The 24416-nt window shown below is 44.9% G+C and overlaps 1 protein-coding gene across 3 annotated transcripts in view; it reads left to right on the top strand.

Moving 5' to 3' along the window:
* The window catches only part of LOC109320623 (inverted formin-2-like), a 62717-nt gene that overhangs the window by 20907 nt on the left and 17394 nt on the right, over positions 1-24416 (top strand). For 2 of the 3 annotated variants that reach the window (XM_019550794.1, XM_019550795.1), the window contains exons 2-10: positions 13170-13578; positions 14876-14991; positions 15573-15732; positions 17995-18028; positions 19921-20062; positions 20189-20330; positions 20830-21360; positions 23600-23745; positions 23835-23896. In XM_019550794.1, the coding sequence (XP_019406339.1) occupies positions 13185-13578; positions 14876-14991; positions 15573-15732; positions 17995-18028; positions 19921-20062; positions 20189-20330; positions 20830-21360; positions 23600-23745; positions 23835-23896 (1727 nt within the window). In that variant the 5' untranslated portion in view covers positions 13170-13184. Of the gene's footprint in view, positions 1-13169; positions 13579-14875; positions 14992-15572; positions 15733-17994; positions 18033-19920; positions 20063-20188; positions 20331-20829; positions 21361-23599; positions 23746-23834; positions 23897-24416 lie in introns of those variants that run through there. The other variant, XM_019550796.1, reaches the window with a different exon arrangement.

Genomic DNA, 24416 nt, shown 5'->3' on the forward strand with positions numbered 1-24416 from the left:
CCTAGGCAGGAATGATGACCCCTGCCAGATGCCTATCCAGCATTCTCTTAAAGACCCCCAAGGTAGGGGAGAGCACCACCTCCCTTGGAAGCCCATTCCAAATTTTGGCTACCCTTACTGTGAAGAAGTTTTTCCTCATATCTAGCCTAAATCTGCTCTCTGTCAGTTTGTGACCATTATTCCTTGTTACCCCAAAAGGCGCCCTGGTGAACAGAGCATCTCTGATACCTTGCTTTGTTCCTGTAATGAATTTGTAGGCGGCCAGAAGATCACTGCTCAGCCTTCTCTTACGGAGGCTGAGGAAGTGCAGGTCCCTCAGTCTCTCCTCCTAGGGCTTGTCCTATAAGCCCCTGACCATACGAGTAGCCTCCTCTGGACCCTCTTGAGTCTATCAACATCCTTCTTGAAGTATGGCATCCAAAACAACACAGTACTCCAACTGTGGTCTGACCAATGCTGCATAGAGGGAAGTATCACTTCCTTGGATCTGTTTATCCTGCATCTGCTGATGGATGATAAAGTGTAGTTAGCTTTGCTGATGATTTTGTCACACTGACGACTCATGTTCATCTTGGAGTCCATATGTATTCAGGGATTAAGGCTTTGCTAAAGATGGCTTGTCACAGAGAGAACCACCTAGGCTTTGGAAATGAAAGTTTATGCAGCTCTTGAAAGGAAGTTGATTTGCTTCCATGCAAGAAAGACAATAGAATCATTTGGCTTCAGCTTCTGGACCAGAATTTCCTCTCTGCCAGTCTTCTCTGTCTTCACTGCAACCTTTTCAAGGAATAAAAAAAAAAAATGCTACTGAAAAGCTTTGCAGCACTGGTTTTCATATTAACAGTTTCTTCTGATGGTTTCCTGCCAAGCTGTTAGTACAACTGTCTCAAAGTTACCAAAGCACTTTCTTTGTTACTCGTTAAAATATATATGTGTTCCTTGCATGACCAAAACCAAAAATCTTTGTAACAAGCTGAACTGCAAGATGCCAGATTATTTAAACATTGTTACATGTGCATTAGATGGGGTTTCCATCTGTGGGCATGTTGGAAGATGGAGGAAATAAAGCAGATGATACACACTAGAGTTGCATTACACCTATAAGGAGTTGAAGGGGAGTCTCTGCAGTAGTCCTGATCTTGCCTAGAGCTCCAAGGCTAGGGACAGACATTACACATAAACCAGTTTAAGTGATCAGAAACTGGTTTACACCTGCAACAGAACTGATGTTCAGTGCACATAGACTGGTTTGAAAATGGCTGAAACTAGTTTTGAGATAAACCTAGTTAAATGTAGTATCAGACTTAACTGACTCGGCTCAAACTGGTTTATGCAATGTCTGTCCCAGCCCCTTGCTGGTTTAAGATAAACCAGATACCACCAGCATCCCAGCATGCTCTCTGGGCTGGGTGGGGTGCTCTGCTCCACAACAGGACCAGCCCCTCCCCTCTGCTCCCTGGCTGGAGCTCCAGCACAAACTGGGGGCTGCTTCCCACGCTTCCCTCTCATCACTCCCTGCTAAGCAGGAATTTCCCCCTCCCCTCTGTCTTGCTGAGGAGGTGTCTGTGTATTAGCTAGCAGACCACATGCTGACTATGGTCCATGCTGAATCAACAGGTAGAATCAAGAGGCAGAATCAACAGGTAGCTGGCAATGTCCCTCTGATGTTTTCGTAATGGGGTGATAAACACTGAGTTAGGAGGTGATATAAACACTGTTATCAATTTCCTGCTGGGTTAATAAGAGTGTCCTGCCAGGGTCTGGCCCAGGCCCCCTCAGCTCAGTGCTGTGCAAGGGACAGGAGGGCTGCTCTAGCCCCCTCTGGCTTCTAGCCTGAGCCACCGCAGGCATGTGCCTGCATGTCTGGGATGTCTGAGCAGTTACAAGCTGGTTCAGCCTAGCCAGGTTAGACTAGCCTGCAAAGACTAAATCAATTCAGGCTCAGGCTTTTTGAATGTCTGTCCCTAGCCCAAGAATTATAGCAGTACACTTGGCCTCTAGCTAGGCCATGAGAAGCATGGCATGAAAAAGAGTTACTTGTTCTCACCATATAATGGCAAGGAACTGTAATAATACGTACCGTATCCAGTTACCCGAGGTAGCTGGTTCTCTGTCCTTTCCCATTCACAGTGTAATTAGATGGATATTACACCAGTTGAAATGTAATATACATTTACAAGCAATGCAAGGAAAAGTTGTGATTACAAGGTACGTTTAGTTTGGGAAAAGGAGATCAAGGGAAAGCAAGGTGACATAATAGCAGTTTTTAGATATTTGAAAGCCAGCCATAAAGAAAAGGAAGGACAGCTGGTCTCCCTTGATGCAAAAGACAGAACACGAAGCAGTGGGTTTAAATTGCAGCAAAGCAGACTGAGATTAGATCACAGGAAAAAGTTCCTGACTGTAGAACAGTACAATAGTGGAATAGAAAAGAGGTTTTCAAGAGCAAGTTGGATAAGCAAAAGTCAGGGATGATGGAAGAGCAGCATTCCTGCAGAGGGTTGGACCAGACAACCCTTGAAATCCCTGAGTTGCATGCGTGTCCAGGACCTAAGCCAGATGAAGAAGATTCTCCTACCTCCCAGTGTATCCAAGTATAATTTCACAGCATGGATACTAAGCTGGCAAACATAGTTGCAAAACATACAAACTAAGTAGCGGAGAGGAGAATCGAGACCTTCGTGCTAATGGACATGGGTTTTGGAAAGCACAAAGCCATGATTTTTTTCTTTTTAGTGACTCAGTGTGGTTTCCTCAGGGCTGATTTCAGCATTCATTCAGGCACTGGGAATCTGTGGAGCCCTTTCATTTTGCAGCCTGCCAAACTGCCATTAAAATTCATTTAAGCAAGCAGAGATCTCCATATGCCGTAAATACACTCAGGAGGAGAGGCCCGTACAGAGGGAAGAGTGTGCCTTTAAGTGGAGCTAGCTCTGTGCCACAATAAAGACCTAGTCAGAACTAGTGGCCGAGACACCCTGTGGAGAAAGCAGAGAACAAAGCTTTGCATAGGGATGAAACGTCTGGGTCAAAACAACCAAAACCCTGCATTGTTGGGGGCAGGTGTGCAGAGCTGCTGCTTCTCGTTGTGCTGGCAGGAGGCAGGGTGGCTGGCAGGCCTGCTGCCTGCACTGGCTGGTTCTGCCAACAGAGCTCCAGGCTCCCTGCAGAAGTAGCCGCGGGTGGCCTGTGCTGCTGCACACACCCTCTCCTGTTCGAATTCCTATTACTGAGGGGTGCAGAGTCTGCGCTCAGGGAACGATTCAGAACCATTCTCTTTTAAACAAGGAGCAGACTTGAGTTTGTCCTGGGATCCAGCACCACCCCCCTTCCATCTCCGAACAAGGTGAAATAGGTGGTAGCCATTAAATATGACTTTACAGACGCTTGCAGGGACCCAACCCGATTCCTTAGAACCAAAATGCTGCCATTGGAGCACTGTTCTCAGCAAGTCCACAGTCCTGTGCACCCCAGATACATCTGCAGATGGTGAGAAATAAATTCCCTGCGAGTCAACGCTTTCACATTAGACACACTGGCAGAAGGCAGGATAAGGTGGCCTGTTGAAGACTAACAGGTTCAGAGAGTCTCTGGAAGGTGTTACCCTGCCCTGTTTTCTGTTTGACTTCAGACTGACGTGACCAACCACCTGCCCGCATTAGAGTCACTGGTGTATTGGCACAGGACCCCGAGAAAACCAGAGAAGTCACTCGGTCTAAGGGAAAGGAGCAGAAACAACACACAAGTGGTCCAGCAAGCTGGGTGGCAGGGAGACAGAGGACACTTAGCATCTCACATCAGTTTTGCCAAGCCCCTGCTCAAAGAGAATGCCTGGCACCACAAGCTGCAATGCTGCTTTACATGAGCATAGCCTGATATTTCCTCTGGGAGGCCCGTTAAAACCACAGAGAAGAATTTATACACTGACAACCACCCCTTCCCTCCCCCCGGTGACATTGCTTAGAGAAAAGAGGAGTCACAGTGACTGCATTTATCACAAGAATGGGGATATTCTGTGGTTGGATGCATGCCCCTGCTCAATGGAGGTGCATCAAGGGCAGAGGCACCTGAGTGCCTCACAGAACTTGAGGGCAGAACACAAGGATCCTCACATCCGAAAGCATCATTCGCCAAATACTGATGAATATTTGGGTATGGTGGGGCCACAGAATACTACAGAGTCCCTGTGAAGCCTTCACACCCACATTTTGCCTGGCCCCCTTGCTGCAAAGCAGGGAAGCGAAGGAAGAAGAGTCTTCTTTTTCTTTCCTCCTTCATCTCCCTCTTCTATGTTAAACAAGGCAGAATTCACTCATCCCTTTAATATGAAAATCTACTGTTTGTTTCTTTGGAGGCTCGCGAATAATAATTCCTCAGGCACACATTGTTAGTAACACAAAGGATATATTTGCAAATAGGGTCAGAGTGAAGACAAAAGACCCCAAGGAAAACTCTTAGCTGGCTTTTATCCCTTCCTTCCTGGGCACGTGTGCAGAAGCAGGAACTCTTACAACTCATTTCCGGTTCATACAAACATACATGAAATGACGTCACGTCATCTGTCGCATGTGCATTATAATTAACTACTTAAGTATGCGGGGCGGATAGGCATATATGCATTAGCTAATTACGCATGCTTAGAAAGCTCTCCAGGTTACCAAAAGTTCAAATCCTTCCCTTTCTCAAGGACACAGCCAATTAAATCACAGCTTCTGTAGTTTACAAGAGTAGAGGCAGAGGAGTTTGAAGGTATGTGTGATTTAGTGTAGGAAAGAGATAGTAAATTAGCCAGATGTCCTTGGTGGTGTTTCTGCTTATCAGGTACGAGATACAAACTGTGCAGTTCTAACAACACTCTATTCATTATACATTTTTAATAATATTTCTAACACCTTTACCTGGGCTCCATTTTCCCCTTAAACACAGGGATTTTTTTCATGTTCAGCTACCTCAGAGCCACATGTCTTATCCCTAAGATGTGAAAAATGCCTATTCCATGTTCACCTTTTATATATATCCTACTGATTATATCATTTACTTACTAATCTGCCCTTTTAAATCAGATAAAGGGCAAAGCTAGAAGAGCTTTAAAAAGATGAAGCTAAGTGGATTTACAGAATGACTTGGGCTTCTTGGAAAACATGGAAAGACAGTCCATTTATAACACATTACATGTGTTATCTGTGTTTGTAAACATGTTTATCACACCGTCTGGAGAGTTGTTGAGATGAGACATTTCAACAAGAACAGGCTGTTTCCTTCTTGCAGAAAGGGTTTAAAAATAACCTCACACAGGGAGAATCATCAGTCCAGACTTGTTCAGTTTAATGCACAACCATGAGGTTTATTGTTTTCAGGTACACCTGTTTGGATTTGGATCACCAGATCTTTTTAAGGCAGGAAGGGGTAGTTCAGAGCAAAAGCACTAACAAACAGGAAGCTACAGTAAGGATTTCCTCTCTGATCTCAGCAGAAAGTTCATGTCAGGTATTGACTTCAGAATAAGAAAGACAGCACAGCTTTGACCTTGCTAAACTTACATGAATTGATATTTTATCTAGTGATGCAACTTGCAGGGGGAAGGAGGGATGGAATTAATGTCTAGGCTGGATCTGAAAGGGCTACGGTTGTGCACAAAAACAGAATATTTACCCAGTCTAAAAATGAGAAGGGAGAAGCTGCGGGTGTCGGGGACAGGTTTCATTCCAGGAGTGGTAGGAATTCCTGGTGCATGCTCTGGTTGTTCAAGCTTTGCACAGGGTGGGTGCATCTACATGTGCACTTTATTGTGGAGTTGACTGATTAGCTCCCCAGTAAAGCATCACCATCCACACGTGCGCCAGTATTAGGGTGCAGAAAATTAACTCTGCCAGAAGATAGTATTGTCAGGGACAGTACTGTCTTCTGGCAGAGTCATTTACTCCATGAAGATGGTAACCAGGGCTGGCTAGGGCTCAAGAGTGCTTAAGTGCGGGGGCTGCCTGCCTGCTGCCTAGCCCTGCACTTTAGTATTCTCTCCAGCCCTGATGCTACCACCCAAAGCTTAGGACCACCCCCCACCCAAGCCTGTTGCCAACTCAGGGCTACTCTACCCTGGCTCAGACTGCTGCTGTCCTAGGTGCACATGTAGCAGCTGACCCTGGCTGAAACAGCTCTGGAGTTTATTGCTGTGCATTAATTTCATGTGCAGATGCACCCAGCAAGTGGTTTGGACTCCCCAGCCGCTTTGGTAAGTCCAAAGTGGTTTGGACTTACCTTCTGGGTTAAAACTGGCAGCCCAAACTTGACTCTCCTCTCCCCTCCATGAATCTAACTGACTTCAGCAAAAGAATAGTTTACAGTGGAGGAAAGGAGGAAAGTCACACCCAATGAGTCAGGACAAAGGAAGGCTCATAAAATTGGTATGCAAAATAAATTAGTAATCTATACACACAACAAATACTGATGCACAGAAAGGACAGCATGCAGTTCCCTCACCCTTTCCCTCAAGATCTCAATGTGGGAGCTTTTCAAGGAAATCTTACTAGGCAAGTATTACGGCCACTCCTTCAAGGGCAGGGGAGAACGACGGAGGCTCAGAGAAATTAGCAACTTGCTCGCAGCTTCGCAGGACTCCTGTCACTGAGCCAGGCTGGGGGCAGAAGCCTCTGCCTGCCCTCCTGTGCTTTGTTCATAGCACTGGTCCTTCCTCCCAGGAGAAGCCCTACGTGCAGAATTAGCCCTCCGCAAACACTGAGGTGTGAGTAACAGCTGCTGATGCCATTGCCCCTGTAACCTCCTGCATTCCTACAATAGTATTGCAGGGCTGGAATCGGATACCAGGCCTCACACCCTTCCACACCCAGAGAGACTCTGCAGGAGGAAATGTGAGAAAATGCGCTCCCCCGCAGCATTCATTCCATGGGCAAGGAGACAGATTCACTTTCCACTGCTTCAGGGTAAATGCTGCAGTAGCTTGGAGTCAGCTCACATGTTCATGTCTTGCAAGAGAATCTTGGCTCCTTCTCAGAGGCCACGGAAGGAGGTGCCTGCAGAAAGGACCTGGGAGAGGAGTGGAAGTCAAATGGGAGCCTTTCCAGGGGCTTGGCTCACAGCTTGGAAGCAGGGTGGAATGCAGGATTTGGAGGTGGGGGAAGTGAGCCTGCATCCAGCTCCTTGGGAACTGCTTTTCCATCCTTGTGCCGGAAGAGATCACACAATGATAGTAGCAGGCATGAGAGGGAGCCAGGAGGTGGGCTCCAGCATGGATGGGGGAGGAAGATAAAATTTCTTTTCCCTTCTCCAACAGATCCCTGCCTTAAGCCAAGCCCAGAAGTTTGCAGTAATGAACGCTTTTTCCATTGATTTTAATAGGAACTTTGCCCAAACCAGACCTGAGTAACAGCTGAAGGATTTGACCTGCCCAAGCAGATCTTAGAGCCAGGCCTACATTTCAGAGGGATGGGGTGGGGGGTGCTCACATTTCAGAGGCACGTGTGCATTTAGGCTAGGGGCAGAAGCTACATGCAGACTGGTTTAAGTGATCGGAAACTGGTTTAGAGCTGTAACAACAGAAGTTCAGTGCACATAAACTGTTTTCCAAATGGCCAAAACCAGATTAAAATAAACCTGGTTGGATGGAATATCAGACTTAACTGATTTAGATCAAACCAGTTTGTGGAACTTCTGTTCCAGACCCCTTCCTGGTTCAAGTCAACTCACAGTCCCCCCGCATCCCAGGATGCTTTGCAGCCTTGGGCTATGCCATCTGCTCCAGTGGAGCAGAGACTGCCTCACCCCTCTGCTCCTTAATGTGCTTTCTGCCTGCATCTGTCAGCCCAAAGGGTTGGTGCTGGGGAGGGGGGGAACAGACCCCCCTTAGCTAGGGTCTACACAGCACATGAGGGGAGGAAAAGCTGCTGGGGGGGGGGGCTTTTCAGCCCTCGGCAGCCCTCCTTCCCAGCTGCTGATTGCTTCAGTGGTTGCCCCAAGAGGAAGGGAGATGTCCTCCTGACCAGATGCCTGCCCATGCAGCCCAGCATGGAGGCACTGGCGAGCCCCCACCTTGGGGGGCTTCCTCTCACTCCAGCCAAGGATCCCCCAGCCTGGAGCAGCCCCAGGGAGCTGAGGGGAATTCTTCCCCTCCCCCAGCCCCAGAGCTTCTGGCCTTAGCCCCTGCTGGTCTCAGGGTTAGCCCTGGGCAGCCTTAGGAGCAGAGGGAAATTTTTCACTCCCTTGCCCCACAGTGGGGCAGCACCCAGGCAAAGGGCTCCTCAACCCCCTTTTGGGGGACAGCAGGGCCTTGGGGGTGCATACCAGGAACATTTGGTTGGGCTGGCAATGACCAGTCCGCTGGGACATGTGCTCTAGCGCCCCCCACTCTAGTGGCCTGGGTCAGTGCAGGCCTCCCCTTGCCTTTCCCAATCGAATACGGAACATCAGTTCAATTGGCTATCAGTTCAACCTACACACCTTAGAGCTGCATTTGTCAACCCGTGGGTCACAAGACTACGTGAAAGGGTCGCAAACAGACTTTAAAAATGGATCAACACACTTCAAAAATGGATTCTCTTTTAAAGGAAAAAAAATGTGGGAAGCCGTGGGTTTTCCTTTATAGAGCTCCAGCCTGCAAAGGGCTGCTTGGGACCCGCATGCCTCACACCCCCACTTGCCCCACACACCCACCCCCTGCTCTACGCACTGTGGGGCTAGGGGTGGGGGGCAGTGGGTCGGGAGCAAGGAGCACTGGGTCAGGACTTGCCATCGATGTTCACAAATGGGTCCTGGTACAAAAAAGGTCAAAAACCGCTGACTTAGAGGAATTGGCTTAGATTGTGCCGATTCTGCCTCGGGCTTTTTGACTGTTTGTACTTAGCCTTACAGAACAGTATGCACTTAAATGCCATAGTCTCTGCTTCACATTTTTCCAGCATTACATCTTTTTTTCAATCAACTGAACTGTAAGCATCTGGGCTGTTTGCCAGTAATCTTGGAAAAAGGGAAGTCAAAAGGTGCAGAAGTTTTCTGAGTAGCTGCAGTACCCATGCAGCCTTCCCCTTTTAGCCCTTTTAAGTCTGTGGAACAACCTTTGACTGTGAAGCAACTAATTAATTTGTATAAGCCTATTCCCAACTATATAACCACAAATCAGTTCAAATGCTAAAGGCCTAAGTGCTGGGGCTTTTTAGAACATGCCATGCATTCCACAGCTGCTTTTGAGGGTGGAAGGATGACATGTTTGATACAGAAGCTTTGAGCCCTGATTGCCAAATCAGAAGTCAATACGCATATTTTCTGGAGGTGGATTTCCAAAGAATAGTCACCTTAAAGGACGGGGTAGAGTGAAATTCCCTGCAACACTGAACTCCTTGCAGGTAGACAGCAAGTTGGATGTATGGTTCTGTTATTAAAGCATAAAGTAGTACTTCCAGATTCAAAAATGACAAGCCACACCTCAAAAAAAATTGAGAGATCCCCTTTAAAAATCATAGAATTCTTTTTCAATATTGAGTCTTTTTTTTTTTTTTGCTTTCTAGCTACTTTTCAATACACTCAAGCTCATATCTTCAAGCTTTTCTCCGCCAAATTAGAGCTAGAAACTGTGGCTTGTGTCTCTAAGGAAAGATTAGGTTCTTGTGTAATCTGGGAGCTGGGATTTTAAGCGTTGGGGCAGGGGGAAATTCCAAATATTGTGGGGCATGGAGGAAATAAAACCACATGAATTGGGGGCCCTGGGTAATTGCTGCTGGTTGGCTAGCTTCTTTAAATTTGACACTTCTTCTTCTAACTGCCTTGTTCACCAGGGGTCCGTACTACAGAGCACTGGAATAGGAGCACGTTGCAAGCTCATTCCTGTGCCCATTGTGACTAGATTCCCTGTTGCTATACTGCAGTTTGGGTTGTGTTGTCCCCTCTGCCTTGTGAGCAGATGAGTGCCCAATGGGTTGGAGCAGTGCAGAAGTAGAAAATTCATTTTGTATCATCTTCCACCCTTCTCTGTCGAAGCCCCTCTTGGGATGGTACAGTGAACTGAGGCTCTGTGCTTGATGGGAAGGCCCTAAGTAGCTGCAGCAGTGGAGCTTTTCTTCACATCTGCCTATGCTTCACCCCCATTTTATGGCCTTGACAACCCTAATTTCTTCTTTCCACTTTGGAATCTTCTGCTCAGCATAGGAGAGGTTCCCTGAGAGTATGGTGCTTATAGCATCAAAACTGGGAGATGTCCCAGGTGGCCAGATGAAGAGCCAGAAGTCGTCACCAAAGTTCAGAGCCGCTGGGTGGAAAGCGCTAGCCTCTGTGATCACAACGCAGCTGCTGACTTTAGGCACTGGTTCCCTGCCCCATCACACATACCACTTTAAACTTCCATCACCGGTTATGACCAGCCTCTACCAAGTCCAACAGAGGGAAGCCATTAAGCAAGCACTTGCTGCAGGAGACAATCCTGCCCTCTCTCCAGAAACACCAGACAAACTCCAAGAAGGCCGGCCTTAGCATCTGCAGTTCTTCATATACTTTCCCTGGTTATTTTGATTTGAAAAGTACTACTAAAACATAATATCATCTCCTGTGACGTACAACCGATTGTGCACTCACATCTAGCAGGCAAGCACTACGCTGTTCAAGTGACATCTAATTAAGAGCAGCAGAGGAAGAGATTAAGAGCAAGTTACAAACTTAACTTCCACATCAGTCAAAAGAAACAAAGGAAAAAGCAAGCACTATAATGGGTTGCTTTTATGAACAGGATGTGATCAGACCTATTTTTGGAGTTGTATTCTGAACATTCAGATATAGCAGGATTTTTAAAAAGCAGTTAGAGGGGAACTTTCATAGAGGCGACATTCATATTTGTAAGGGAAATAGAACCAGAAAGTGTTACCAAAAACATTTTAAAAGCTAATTTACGTTCTGCCATTCAGAAATGAGTTTGTCAGGACTGATCCTACATTGAGCAGGGGAGGCTGGACTAGCTCCTGAGAGCCTGTCCAGCTTTGCTTTTCTGTGATTTTGTGCTGTTTGTTTTGTGTACTTAATTTAGCTCAGACTAAGCAAACAGGCTTGCCATTTTCCCACTAGCAGGAGAGCACAAAAACAGGATTATGGATTGTGGGCTTTGCAAAACTCTCTGGGGATTACAATTTATTCCATGTTTCCCACATATGCATAATTTGAACATTAATCCTCTGCTAGGACCAGTATCAGCTGAGTACAGGGGAGGTGGGAAAAGCCATAAAGGAAGCAGCTGCAGCTTCTGAGTCCTGGGGCAGGATTTTGGCCCCCAGTGCAGACTAGAGACCAACCTGGGGGTTGCTCTAAACTTAAAGCACTGATGCAGCAGCAGCAGCAGCCAGGAGACTATCATGCAGAAGTTGTCAGTGCACAGCACATTGAACCACAACCCTGCTAGCCCCAGCATGCCACCTGTGTCTACTTTATACCTTTCCAGGTATTCTTCCTGCAGTAGGAGAATCCCTTGCTGGCTCTTTAAAACAGCTCTGGTCACCTACTGCCTAACAGGACTGTAGCAGGTCAGGTTGGAGCTTGCTTTAACCCAAGTGGCTCAGTTTCCCTCTCTCTTTCTTCACTTCTCACCACACAGCAAGGTTGTTCAGAAGAAGAAGAGTCACAATTGCTTACCCGGAGGAGCAGCGTCCCCCTGCCCCCTTCTGATGCATCAAAGGAGGGGCAATAGCTTCATGACACTAGTGCCTCGTTTCTCATCCTGACTCAGTGGGCTGCAACGTTTGCATTAAGGAAAAGTCACAGGGGGAATATTTAAATGGACATGCAACACCCCCTTTCCCCCCACCCCCCACACGCCACCCCATACATGTGGAATTACCATTTAATAGAGAGTAAAACACAATAGCCAGCGCCACATGGCACAGCCAAGTCCACAGCTGAAACAAACAAACCCAGTGGGAGCCTGGTCAAAATGTTCCCCTAATGGTTTAAATGATAAAAAATTGGCAAATACAAATTCTGGCAAGTGGTTTCTCTGTGGTGTGGGGAGAGGAAAGAGGTTTTTACTGGAAATCTTTTGATCACAAGACCTTCCCCCACAATTTCCATTTGCAGCCAACATTTTCAGAATTTGAAATCTCAGCCAAAAAGTAAAAATGAATAAATATAGTTTCAGGAAAAGGGAAGGGAAGAATATTTTTTATGCTACTTCCATATACCGCCAACAAGAGCAAACCCTAATTTAGATTTTGTAGGTAAGGCGCTCTGGCCTAGAGGAAAATACCAAACACCTGCAGCTATGGCACTTTCAACACTATCCTTTTCACTACAGGCAACCTGGCCAATGGCTAGGGATTGATGTGTTGATGTAAATTTATTAGACTGTGTCTGCAGCCTTTGATGCACTAATGGCTAAAGCTAATGGTTTAACTCTGAGGTGTCAAACATATGCAGCCTGCAAAGTCCTGCCATTCAGCTCCCAGTGCTGCCCTTAGGTCTGGTCAGACCTACATGGGGTACAATGTGTGCCCTGGTACAGGGCCAGTCTGCAGGCTGGATTGGGCCCACGGACCCCCTCCCCCTCCCCCTCCCCTTCCGTCTCCCACTCCCTCAGTATACCAGATCCCATGGCCATTCCAGTAGGTCTGGGACCTACTTTGTGTCCAGTACAGATCCTGGACTGGCCAGAACGGGCGCTGCATGTGGCATGGTCCAGCCGGAGCAACACCTGCACTGCACATGATAGCTACCCTAGCCACATTGTACCAGTGCTCTGGGGCACACACCACCCATGGAGCCCACTGTGGCAAGTCCAGTACCCATGCTGTAGGCAAGCACCATGTGCAGCATAGGTCATGGACTGGCTGGAGCATTCCCTGCTCGCATCACAGTCACAGAGCTGCTAGAGCTGCTGCCATATGTGGTGCAGTCTGGCCAGGGCAGCCACTGCATTTGACTAAGTTTAACACCCCTGGTTTAACTAGTGGTTAAAATTCTGGATGAATCACAGTGATTGATCAAAATATGGGTGGATTAAATGAAGTGGTAGGTTTATTCCATAGCTGGAGAGGTATTCTTCCATGGGTCAGTGTACCTGCTGGGCACTTCCAGCCTGACTCGGGAATAAAGACCTTCAGTGTCTCAAGTTTACATCTCTGATGGCCATGAGAAGTGCCCAGGCGTTAAAAGAGTTATTCTCACCTGATCTTTTCTTTCCCTTTAAGGAGAGATTATTCACAATGTCTTTCAAAAAAGAAGGTGCCCACAAGAAATGGGCTGCCTTGAAGGAGAAGCTTGGGTCCCAGGAGAGTGACCAGACAGAGGCCAACCTGGAAAATGCAGAGCCAGAGCTGTGCATTCGCCTCCTCCAGATCCCTTCTGTGGTGAACTACTCTGGGCTCAAGAAGCGGCTGGAGAGCAGTGATGACACCTGGATGGTCCAGTTCCTGGAGCTGTGTGGCCTCGATCTGCTCCTAGAAGCCCTGGACAGGCTGTCTGGGCGAGGAGTGTCCAAGATTTCTGATGCCTTGCTTCAGCTCACCTGCATTAATTGTGTACGAGCAGTAATGAACTCCCAAAGGGGAATTGAATACATTGTGGACAATGAAGGCTACATCAGAAAACTCTCTCGAGGTAAGAACAGTCACCCTTCCTTTCAAGCCACATATACTAGACAGCAGAAATCTTCTTAATAAGGCTTCCTGCTGCTTAGCTATTTGCTCTGCTCTGAACATATTTCACCGACTACAGTTTCCTTTGAATTAATTGTATACTTCTGCAATCTTTTAAATACATACGTTAGATGTTATTTGGATGCCTGTTGATGCCAAACAGATTACTTTTCTCACAAAGACCCCCTTCTTTATAATAGCAGCACTCCTTCCAGTTTCTGGGGCAGAGGCAGGAGGGAGGGGAAAAAATCAGACCAATTTCCACATACAAGTCTTTTCTGTTTGCTAATGTTTAGAGACAGTCTGTCTTGGCATAACATGGGCCCTTCTGGTTCATTCAGTCTCATGGCTCACCTTATAAACAGATGTTTGATGCTCACTCTTTCTTATGCCACAGAATAAGGAGTCAAGTTACTCAATGAAGCCTCGACAGTTATAACCAATATAAAAGGAAGGCAATTCCATTTTTTCCTAAACTCAGAAAAACTGGGTTCTGTACTTAGCCTGGTGACAAACTCCCCCAGTTCCTCAGTCCATTCCCATCCATAAAACAAAGATGTCTGTCTTTATATAAACTGTAAACTCTTCAGGGCAGCACTTATTTGTACAAAGCTAACCACAATGAAGCTAACCTCAGTAGAGATCTATGTCACTTTAATCAAGCCATAGTCATTAATTTACATCTATTTAAACCCACATGTTATTTTTAGCTTGTTTGTTCTGATTCTCAAGTTTGAAGGGGAGCTTCCTTTTTCTCCTTTCCAAAAATGTATTTTGCCCAGATACAATATATACAATTGGGAATTTCTACCCTGTTTAGCAATGCAGCCTTTCTTCAACAGCAAAACACAATTAAGACATCCTGAGCAATTCCTAGTAGGACACACAGAGAGGGAAACGGGGAACACAGAAATTCAGGAGGGGTGATTAGAGCAATTGGGTTACTTGACATGCATTTTGGGCCCATCTAAATGAAAAATAGAACTGTATTCAGGCAAAAAGAAAAAAACGCCCAAACAAAACAAGAAACTCACAAAAAATGAGTATTTTGTCTGCCATTCAAGAAACTAAACAATTTCTGCAAATTTGAAATAGAAATACATAAATGAAGTGTCGAGATTTTTCACTGAGCAGGATATGCTAATATTTGCAAGCTCACATGGAGCCATAAGCACATAGCTGGGATGGATGACAGGTCCTGGACAGGGAGGATCTTTCAGAGCACTACGCACCAATATCCATGCTCTCTTGTTCTGCAGCACTAGACACATCGAACGTCATGGTGAAAAAGCAGGTGTTTGAACTGCTAGCTGCACTCTGCATGTACTGTCCCAGTGGCCATGCTCTGGCTTTGGATGCTCTGGACCATTACAAGGTAAGTGCAGAAGTAGAGTTATCATCCATAACAGTTCCCCGTGCAGTAGTTCTGTTGTCAGCCCACAAATCAGATCCATGGGCAGTTCTCTCCCATGCAGGTTTGGGGGTCAGTTTACATCATACTGCTGATGAGCAGGAAGTCAATTATTAATTTTATAGGAGGTTTGGCTTGGTCAGAAGAAAAAAAAAACCCCTCCCTTTCACATCAGCAGAAATCTGAGCGGCTGCTCAGTGACTCGGCTACAGGCAGCCAGCTGTCAATCTCAGATCTCTGTGGTTAGCCTAACTCAAGGACAAGGGCACTATTTCTCTGGGTCTCTCAGCCTGTAAAAATCAGGCTTGAGAACTATATTAGGGAGAGGCCATGTATATCAACGAAGGTCCAAGCAAGATGTCCTCTCAGTTACTTCCACTGCCAATTAGGTGCTTGTTCCATGATTAAAAGTCCCTCCTTTCCCCCACATCTTTTCCCTCCACTGATGAGGATTTAAGATGCAGAAGTTGTTTTAGAATCTGGTCTTAAAGGAAGATATTTCTGAATATGAAAGTCCTCAGTAACCCTTGTGTCCTTCTTAACAGACCGTGAAGAACCAGCAGTATCGGTTCAGTGTCATAATGAATGAGCTCTCAACCACAGATAACGTACCTTACATGGCAACACTGCTAAGTGTCATCAATGCGATAATACTGGCGACAGAAGACCTAAGAGTCAGGGTGCAAATCAGAAATGAGTTTATTGGTAAGAAAGTTGCACAGACCCCATTCTCTCCGTGGGAATTAGCCTCCTGAATCCAGAGCATTTTGTTGCGTGCTTTCAACCAGGGTGGGTTTGATTTAAACCAAATAGATTTAAATCATTATTTAAATCACTGGGCAGGAAGCCTTGCTTTGATCATTGTTTTCTACAAGAAGTGCATTCTTGTCATTTGATATTCTTTATTCATTTAACTTTTTGAAACGTTGCACTTTTAGAGAGAGGTAAGGGCTTGTTCTGTGTATACAAGCTTGCAGAGAGACAATAGGGCTGGTGGGTGGGTAAATCAAGTCTGTTATCTCTCATTTCCGTATATTACTGTTAACAAGGATGTTATCTCTAGAGACAACAAACTCTGCCTATGCCTAAAGAAGGGTGTTTGTGCTTGCAAAGAACATATTTTCCAACTATTTAGCTGATCTAAGAAAAGATATCACATCTGCCCAAAGAACCTTGTCTGCCTGTGATCTCTGGAGACAAATCCACAGTTTGAGAACTGAAACTGAGCATCGCAGAGATGCTTAATGGGATCTTCTAGACTGAGCACTGAGTCCCATTGGGTAGAGTGGCTTTCTTTAGTCTTTACTAATCTATAGAGGAGCCTCTGGGAGCCCCATGAGATTGGGCCCCTAACATAGTCCATGACCTGTTGTGACCTACTTCTTAAAAGGTTACATGAATATATGGTCTAAAATAATATATAACTAGAAGTTATAATTCCTATTCTATGATGATATCTGTAAGTTTTAACATATCTTAAATTAAAACTCTCTCTATATAAATTTATTATTTTTAAAAGCATCTTAACAAAAAATCTGATTTAAATTTAAAAAATCCTTTTTTTTTTTAAATCATTGATTTTTATCTACCCTGTTTTCAGCACATGAGTAAATACACCATAGTTTCTTGTATACCACATGTCCTCAAATAAGATGCACCTTGCTGTAGGAAGAAAAGATTTTTTTCCTGGAATATTGGCTGCATCATGGCTGCTCAGCCAAAAGCTGCTGCCAATTCAGCAGTGGCTGTGAGAGGGTTAAACCTTTAGCCTTTGGCTGAGCAGCAAGGGATGAGCAAGTGACCCTGAAAATTGGATTTCATTCTTGCTATATGCAGCTAGAATGAAGCACAGCCCTAACAGCTGTTCTAGCTTCCCCATACTTCTGCTCTAGCAGGGTAATCGGCTTCCTCACTAAAGACATGTGCCTCAGTTTGGAGAAAATGTTGCATGAGATATGTAAGTAAATACAGTATTTAGAATAGTTTAAAAAATAAAAGTATACAAATTGCATCACATCAAGCATCATATATTAATAACTAGTCCAACCCAGCACCAACTTACTGACCTCCAGCTCAGCTCTTCTTTTATCTCTGATAAACATCCTGTAGTAGATTGTTGTAAGCCTTGCTCCTTCCTTTCACATCAGTTCAATCTTTTCCCTTTGTATCCTAACAGAACTCCCACTTAAGTTATCCTGCATATTGTAACCCATGTTCCAAGAACTATTTTAATCAACCCTTTTCTATAGCATGCCAACCTTCATTCCAGTTCTGGAGCAGCCAACTTCAGTTCTGAAGCAGGTCTGGGGCAGTTCATGGGAGCCATGCTTTCTTTTGCCAGGATTGACTTACTTTGGCCCTTTTAGTATAGCACACAATTTAAAAACAACACAGCTTATCCTAATTGTTTGAACAGGAGAAATACAATATCTGATGAGGCAAATATACAGATGTTCTGTTTTAAGAGACTCCATGTGCAGTTTAAATGTATTTATGCTCTTAAACAGCATTGTAAACTAAGCTCCTGAAATACTTGGCTCAAAGGGATTTTCCAGATGCACAAATAATTGCAAGATCAAGGCCCACAAGTTCCTCAGTTAACATTCTTTCTTTGTAGTCACTGAACCTGCAAAGACTTAAAGCACACGCTTAACATTCCCTACTCCTCTTTGAAGACAATGTTATTATGGACAGTAGGTAAAGTTAAACTTGTGCTTAAGTGTTTGCAGAACTGGGATCTTAGCTTTCCATACAGTACTGTCCATAATCAATAGAGATTTCAACAGTAGAATTAAATCATTATAACGATAATAAATACCCACACTTCCAATAGCAATCAAATTATTTGCATTTATGAAAGGACGGGCAGGGGAGGAAAGAGTTGCATAGAAAATCATTCCCTAATGCCATCACAAGTGCCTACATTCTGGTAGGTCATAATGCAAGATATGTTTTCTCCCCCTGCAGGTCTGCAGTTGTTGGATATGTTGAACAAACTAAGGTAAGGTTTTTTTCTATTCAAATTTCACTATAAAAGGAAGTTTACTTTGATATAACTATAGAAACTCAGCAAGTGTTTGAGCAATTCCTTTTATTCGTATACAATAAACAAGCTTGGTTAGAATGGGTTGAGTGAAAAGGATAATAAAACATCTCTTAAAATGGAGCCAAAGAGATTTTAGGCCATCCTGGCTTAACATACCATTTGCCAGATTTTAAGAGGAAAAATATTGCCGTATCCACAAAGACCCCAACACTAATAGGAGCAGTGGCCATGATTAATTCTTGCAAGCAGTTTTTAAACTCAGAGCAATCAGACCTTTGTGAAACAATGTGCTGTTGGCTTGGTGAGTCCACATCTCAAACTGAGCCTATATCATAAGAACATAAGAAGCACAATACAGGAGCAAACAAATGGTCTATCTAGCCCAGTACCCCATCTCAGGTAGTGGCAGGAATTGATGCTTTAGAGGGAGAGTACCGAACAGAGTATAGCTAAAGTAGTCTATACCCTAGAGTGGTGTTGAGCAGCCTGGCGTTTTTAAGGCTTGTTTGCCACTGCTGCTGCTTGTCCCAGAAACATCTGTCTAAGGCCCCTGATAGACATGACATCATGCAGTTGAATTCTTACACATTTAATGTGGAACTTCTTTATAATTGGTTTGTATTGCATGCGTGGCATGAACATGCTGGCACAGAAGCCTGACTTAAGGAGGGCCTCCCTGATCCCAAGCTCCCAAAGCCTATGTGCAACCCAGCTGCATGTGTGCCTTTTGCATATGTGGATATATGAGGGGAATACGAGACCAGAGAATGGCTCCACACTGGGTTTCCCTGCATTAGCAAGTATAAAGACACACCAGGCAGCCCAGGATCAGGAACCAATTCCCAACGTTGTGGTGCCTAGTGTGCCTTTAAAGGTCCAAGCACAGAGAACCCAGCATCAGGGGGTGACTCCCTCTCACCAGCAAATTGAAAAGACTTCCTGGGAACCAGGAACCAGTCTCCAGTAGCTACGCTTCCCACAGCTCTCTTTGAAGGTCCGGGCATGGGAAGCCTAGGCCCATGCACCAGTAGCTATGCAACTGGGACCTAACTAATTTAATCCCGATCACCAAAATCATGCATCCTGCCCTGCATGGCCAGCATGATTTTTGGGATCCAGAATAACATTTGTTGGATCCCAATTGTGTGATTACATTAATGTCTGTCAGGGGCTTAAGGCACTTATTGATCAAGTGCATCTGGACATACCTGTTCACACAGTTTGTTCATTTAGAAGGCTATTTTGCAAGAAAGCCATTGAAGATTCAAAATGAATATATAAAAAAATATATATCCATATAGTTGGAATCTCTATCACACCCTTTTAACAATTGGAATATAAATGATGTTTCCATTAATCTCTGCTAAGGAGGGGAGTGTTTCTGTGCTGCAGGTTCTTAGAAGGTTTCACAGAATATTCTTCTTTTAGGATTTTTAACAAAATGTTCAACAACTTGGAAGGAACTTCACTTGACTTCTGAGATTTGAATGTCCTTTTTTTTGTCTTGAGCCACATAGCAGGGGGGAAAAAACAGAAATATGAAAGTGTCCGGCAGATTTTTTTTTTTTTTTTAATTATTATGCCCCCTTACAAAACTCAGACTGAGCCAGATTCTGGCATGCTGATTTACTTTGGAGTTTACTGCAGAGGAAGATAGAGCTCAGTGTGAGAATGTATGGGTGGGATTTGTTCCTCTATGAATAATGGAAAGGCAAATAATTCCTGCAGTGATCATCAGCCAAGTCAAGGGGGGTAGTAAAAAGACACCAGTCATTACAAGCAGAGAAGCGTTACTGAAAAATGGTTATAGACTCTCTCCAATTAAAACAAATGTTCTGGCATGGCAGAGACATAGAAGAGGATGACCTGCTTATCCAGTGTGAAACATTTGAGGAGGCCAAGACAGAAGATGACGAGGAATTGTTAAAGATAAGTGATGGGATTGACATGAACAATCACCACGAGGTCTTTACATCTCTGTTCAATAAAGTAAGTAGGCCCTCACTTTTGGGATAAAGGTTCTTCAGTGATAACACCAGTATCCATCACTCCACACAAGAAATGGGTGCTGGCCTCACGTATGAAAGAATTAATTGGAGTTGCCTTGTATTTTAGGTGAGCAGCTCTCCAGCCTCTGTCCAACTGCTGTCCATTCTCCAGAGCCTTTTGTATCTGGAATCTTCTCATCACTCCAGCCTGCTGCTGTGGGAATCCTTGGTTACCTTAGCAAACAGGGCCATTTTGCTTGCAAATGATGGTAAGCCTATTTTGATTGACTGGTATCCCAAGCCTTGCTCTCCATTCCTTAAGTCTTTTTCACACATACATACGTTACTTCAGGTCTGGAACCCATCAAGATTAAACAGAACTCAGAGTGAAAAATAAATGTGCATCTGCATGGAAGTCTTGGGTCTACTAAAATCCATGGGCATTTCGCCATCTGCTTCAGTGGGCCCAGGACTTTGTTTCTCATCTCTGTAAACTAACTCCAAAAATTGTTCTCCTTCAACCATGAAAGCCTTTCTGCAGATTGCAGTCAATTTTGGATCTGGCTTTCAGTCTGGATCTTGATCATATAATGAGTTCGTTAGGGAAAAGTCTCACTGTAAAACAGATCTGCAGACTTCAGCAGTGTAAGTGGAGAAACAAGGGGGATAGACACACAGATATGTACACATTGTTTGGAAAGAATTTGAATAGTATGCCAGTGTTTAGCTTGCACTGCTTATCCTGGTTTAACTACGTTATATTTACAGTACAAGGGAACAGCGTTGAAGACATCATCAAGAGACTGCTCTCCATAAAGAAGCATCCAAACAAACAAAAAATGGAGCAAAACCAATCTCCTGAGAATGTAAATAAATGCAGTCAAACAGACACAGACTTAGAGGAGCTGCCAAATGCAAAGCAGATCCCTGTTGTGGCAGCCATTGTCCCCAGTGCACCAGCACCACCAAGTCCTCCAGAGGCCACCCTGCCCTCACAGCTTCCGACCTGCTCAGCGTCACCAGGGAAGAATACATCGCCACCCCTTGCTGCTGCTGCCACCCCACCACTGCTGCTGCCACCGCCACCTCCTCCTCCACCATTGCCTGGCGTGGCACATATGCCTCCCCCCCCTCCCCCACTGCCAGGCATGGCACCGGGAGGCAATGGGGAAGAAATAGTCATCGCCCACGTCAACTGTTCTCTTGGCTATGCGAGGCCCCACCACAAGAAGGTGAAGACTCCAACCTTAAGGATGAAGAAACTCAACTGGCAGAAGCTGCCAACCAACGTGGTGAGAGGTAGGTGCTCCTGATGCTGCCCTCTGTCCATCACTGCTCTTAGAGGGGCTGTGGAGAAGGACTCAGCTGTGTTTGCACTGCCCATATCCAGCTGGTTTTTTTGGAGTGGGCTAAAATTATTATGATTTAGTTCCATCTGGAAGCAGAGCCTCACTGCCTCCTTCACACCTGAGCAGCAAAGCTCAAAGGAAACATGGAGATAAGCCTAGAAATAGCTTTTGAATGTCTTAGTTAAGTCTTTGGCTGGGGACCAGTTTGTCTAGAAATAAAACTTTTTTTTTTTTTTTTTTTTTTTTTAAGATAAATTAGGAACTAAAAGGCACCTCACTTCCCTTCCATGTAGTCCCCTAGCAGTAAGTCTTCCAATCAACTTCAGCAAGCTATGGATCTGGTTTCAAAATTGTTCAAATTGTGACAGGCCAGAATGGGGGCTTTCTGTCCTTGGCAATTGTGGGGGGAAAAATTAGGTGGGGAGAGGTGAAATGTGGAAAATCATGTCAACATGAATTATGTAGTGCTGCTAAGGCTGTATAGGCAGGGGAGTATTGCAAAGTCATAGGCAGGATTTTTACCTCTATTTTCCACTTGTGAGATTACCACTGCAGTTCTCCAATCCACAAGCCAAGGACTTTGAAGAAAATTGTAGAATTCAGAGAAGAGCTATAAAAAAGAACAATTGAGCAATTGGAAAATAAGCTTTACAGTGAACGATCTAAGGAGCAAAGCTTGTCAGTTTTTCACCACGGAAGGTGAAGGGACACATCTATAAGTACCCACATGGGTACATGCAAGACTGAGGTCTTCTTTAATCTACCAGACAACGAGATTCAATGACTGGAAGTTGAAGGCAAACAAGCCTAGGCCTAAAATAGTGTGAAAAATGTTTAATGCAGGTAATGAACCATGGAACAAATTATTGGAAGAATTATCAAGTGTTTTAGTGGATTCTCAAACAGCATATTGAGATTGGGTGGATTTTTTAGAAGATATGCTCCAGTTCAAGCAGGAGTTACCCATCTAATACATAAATAAATGATTTGAAGAAATCCTATGGCCCAGTTATATGGGAAGCCAGACTGGATGCGTTTACAATTTATAATAATTAGGAAAGTTCCCATGCAGAAAATGGCCAGTCATGATCCCTGAAGACATCCTGTTAGCCACCCTACCAGAAATAGGAAGGAGACAGGCCCACAGCCTTCCTGCTCTCCACCAACTGATTGAGTCAGTCTGCATCACATTAGGAATAGAGCTGTGGATATGCTGTGCTTGCATGCCTGGGAGCTCCTGAAAGCACTGTAGCCTAGCTACCCTAGGGTGACCATATATCCCAGATTGGCTGGGACAGTCCTGGATTTCGGATGCTGTCTCAGCTTCCCACCCCTTGGAGAGAATCGAAGCAAAATTCCCAGATTGGCAGGAACCCGCCCACATGAGACTCCCAAGTCAGGAGCCAGGCATGCGCGGACAGGTTTGTGCCATTCTTGGACTTTTGCTTCGATTTTCTGCAGGGAGTTGAAACAATGGGCTGCTTCCTGGTCTGGACCCTGCTGGCCTGTGCGCAGAGTCGCTTGCTCAGGAGAGTCAGGGTAGTGGTGTGCATGGGGAGCTGCAGGGTCGGGGCTGTGCGTGCACATGCATGTGCATACTGGTGCCCCCCACTGTTCCCCCCCGCTTTCCATCCCAGATTTCCCTCAAATTATTATGGTCACCAAGATGTGCCTCTCTCCGTATCTGGCTCTCAGTGGAATTCTCTAGCATGTTAAGCAACACTGCAGATAACTTTGCTTTCCAAATGTCCCAGGTATTAGCTAGATGGTTCCTAATGAGCCAGACAGTGATCCTGAGCCTGGGGAGCCCTTTAAGTATCCTAGACAGAGGCATTAACCTAATTGGAGCGCAGCATCCTGTGCGCGCACTGCAACTCTGCGATATGCAGCAGAGCGGCGAGAGCTAACAGAAGTTGGGAAAAGCCATTTAGCTTGGCTCCTGCCTTCAGTGCAGTTAATAGCATGTGGTTGTGGTTTCCCTGGTTTAATGAGCCTTCAAACCTTTGGGATCTGCACTGTGGGAGCTGCCACTCTTAAATAATTAACATTTGTCCAGGACTAATGTGCCTCTCTCCTCCTTTCATTTATCTTTCAGAGCATTTATATTCCAGGCAGTTGCATTGTCTCAAAACTGAAGTTCTGAGTTTTTGGCTGTATCTGTAGCCAAACTGATGCTGTTTCTCTTTCAGAAAGTCACTCTATGTGGGCATCAGTGACTAGCAGCAGTGAAGAAACCATAGAGCCCGATTATACGAGCATAGAACAACTCTTTTGTTTTCCCCAAACAAGACCCAAGGAGAAAGCCGCTGCCCCTGTCAAAGCAGAACCAAAGGAGGTATTGGGCTATTTCTGTTTGTTTGATAAATATAGATAAAGATCACTGCATATGGCTCCTCTAACCCAAAGTGTCATTTCTTAAAACAGATCACATTCTTAGACTCTAAGAAAAGTCTCAACTTGAATATCTTTTTGAAGCAATTTAAATGGTAAGATATGACCTGTTTCACATTTGCTGAATAAAATGGTACTTTGGAAAGCGACTTTTATTTTCCTTCCAGATGCATCAATCTACGCAAAGCTTGAAAAATCTTGTCTACCTATTGTATCACCATGGTCTCAATCACTGTAGTATCTGAGCACCTCTAGGCTTTTAAATGTATTCATCCTCCCAATATCCTTGTGGGATAGGGAAGTGCTATGAACTCCATTTTCTAGATGAGGAAGAAAATGTGTTTGTGTATGCCTGCAGGCATGCATCAATGCCTAACCTCAGGTGCTTTTGAAAAAACCTACTAGGCACCTAGCCACATCTTGAGGCACTTAAATATCTTTTAAAAGTTTGTCTTAAGTGATTTGACCAAAGTCCCCCAGGAAGTCTACATCTGCACTAGCCACTGGATCATATTTCCTCCCAGTAGGCAGTTCTCATGGGGGGCTGGGGGCTTATAGATCCTCTTCATAAAGAATTAGCGCTATGCTTAATGGCTTATGGTTGCAGTACCACAT

Source organism: Crocodylus porosus, unplaced genomic scaffold (assembly GCF_001723895.1).
Source record: "Crocodylus porosus isolate Cpor-Errol unplaced genomic scaffold, CroPor_comp1, whole genome shotgun sequence".
Lineage (NCBI taxonomy): Eukaryota > Metazoa > Chordata > Crocodylia > Crocodylidae > Crocodylus > Crocodylus porosus.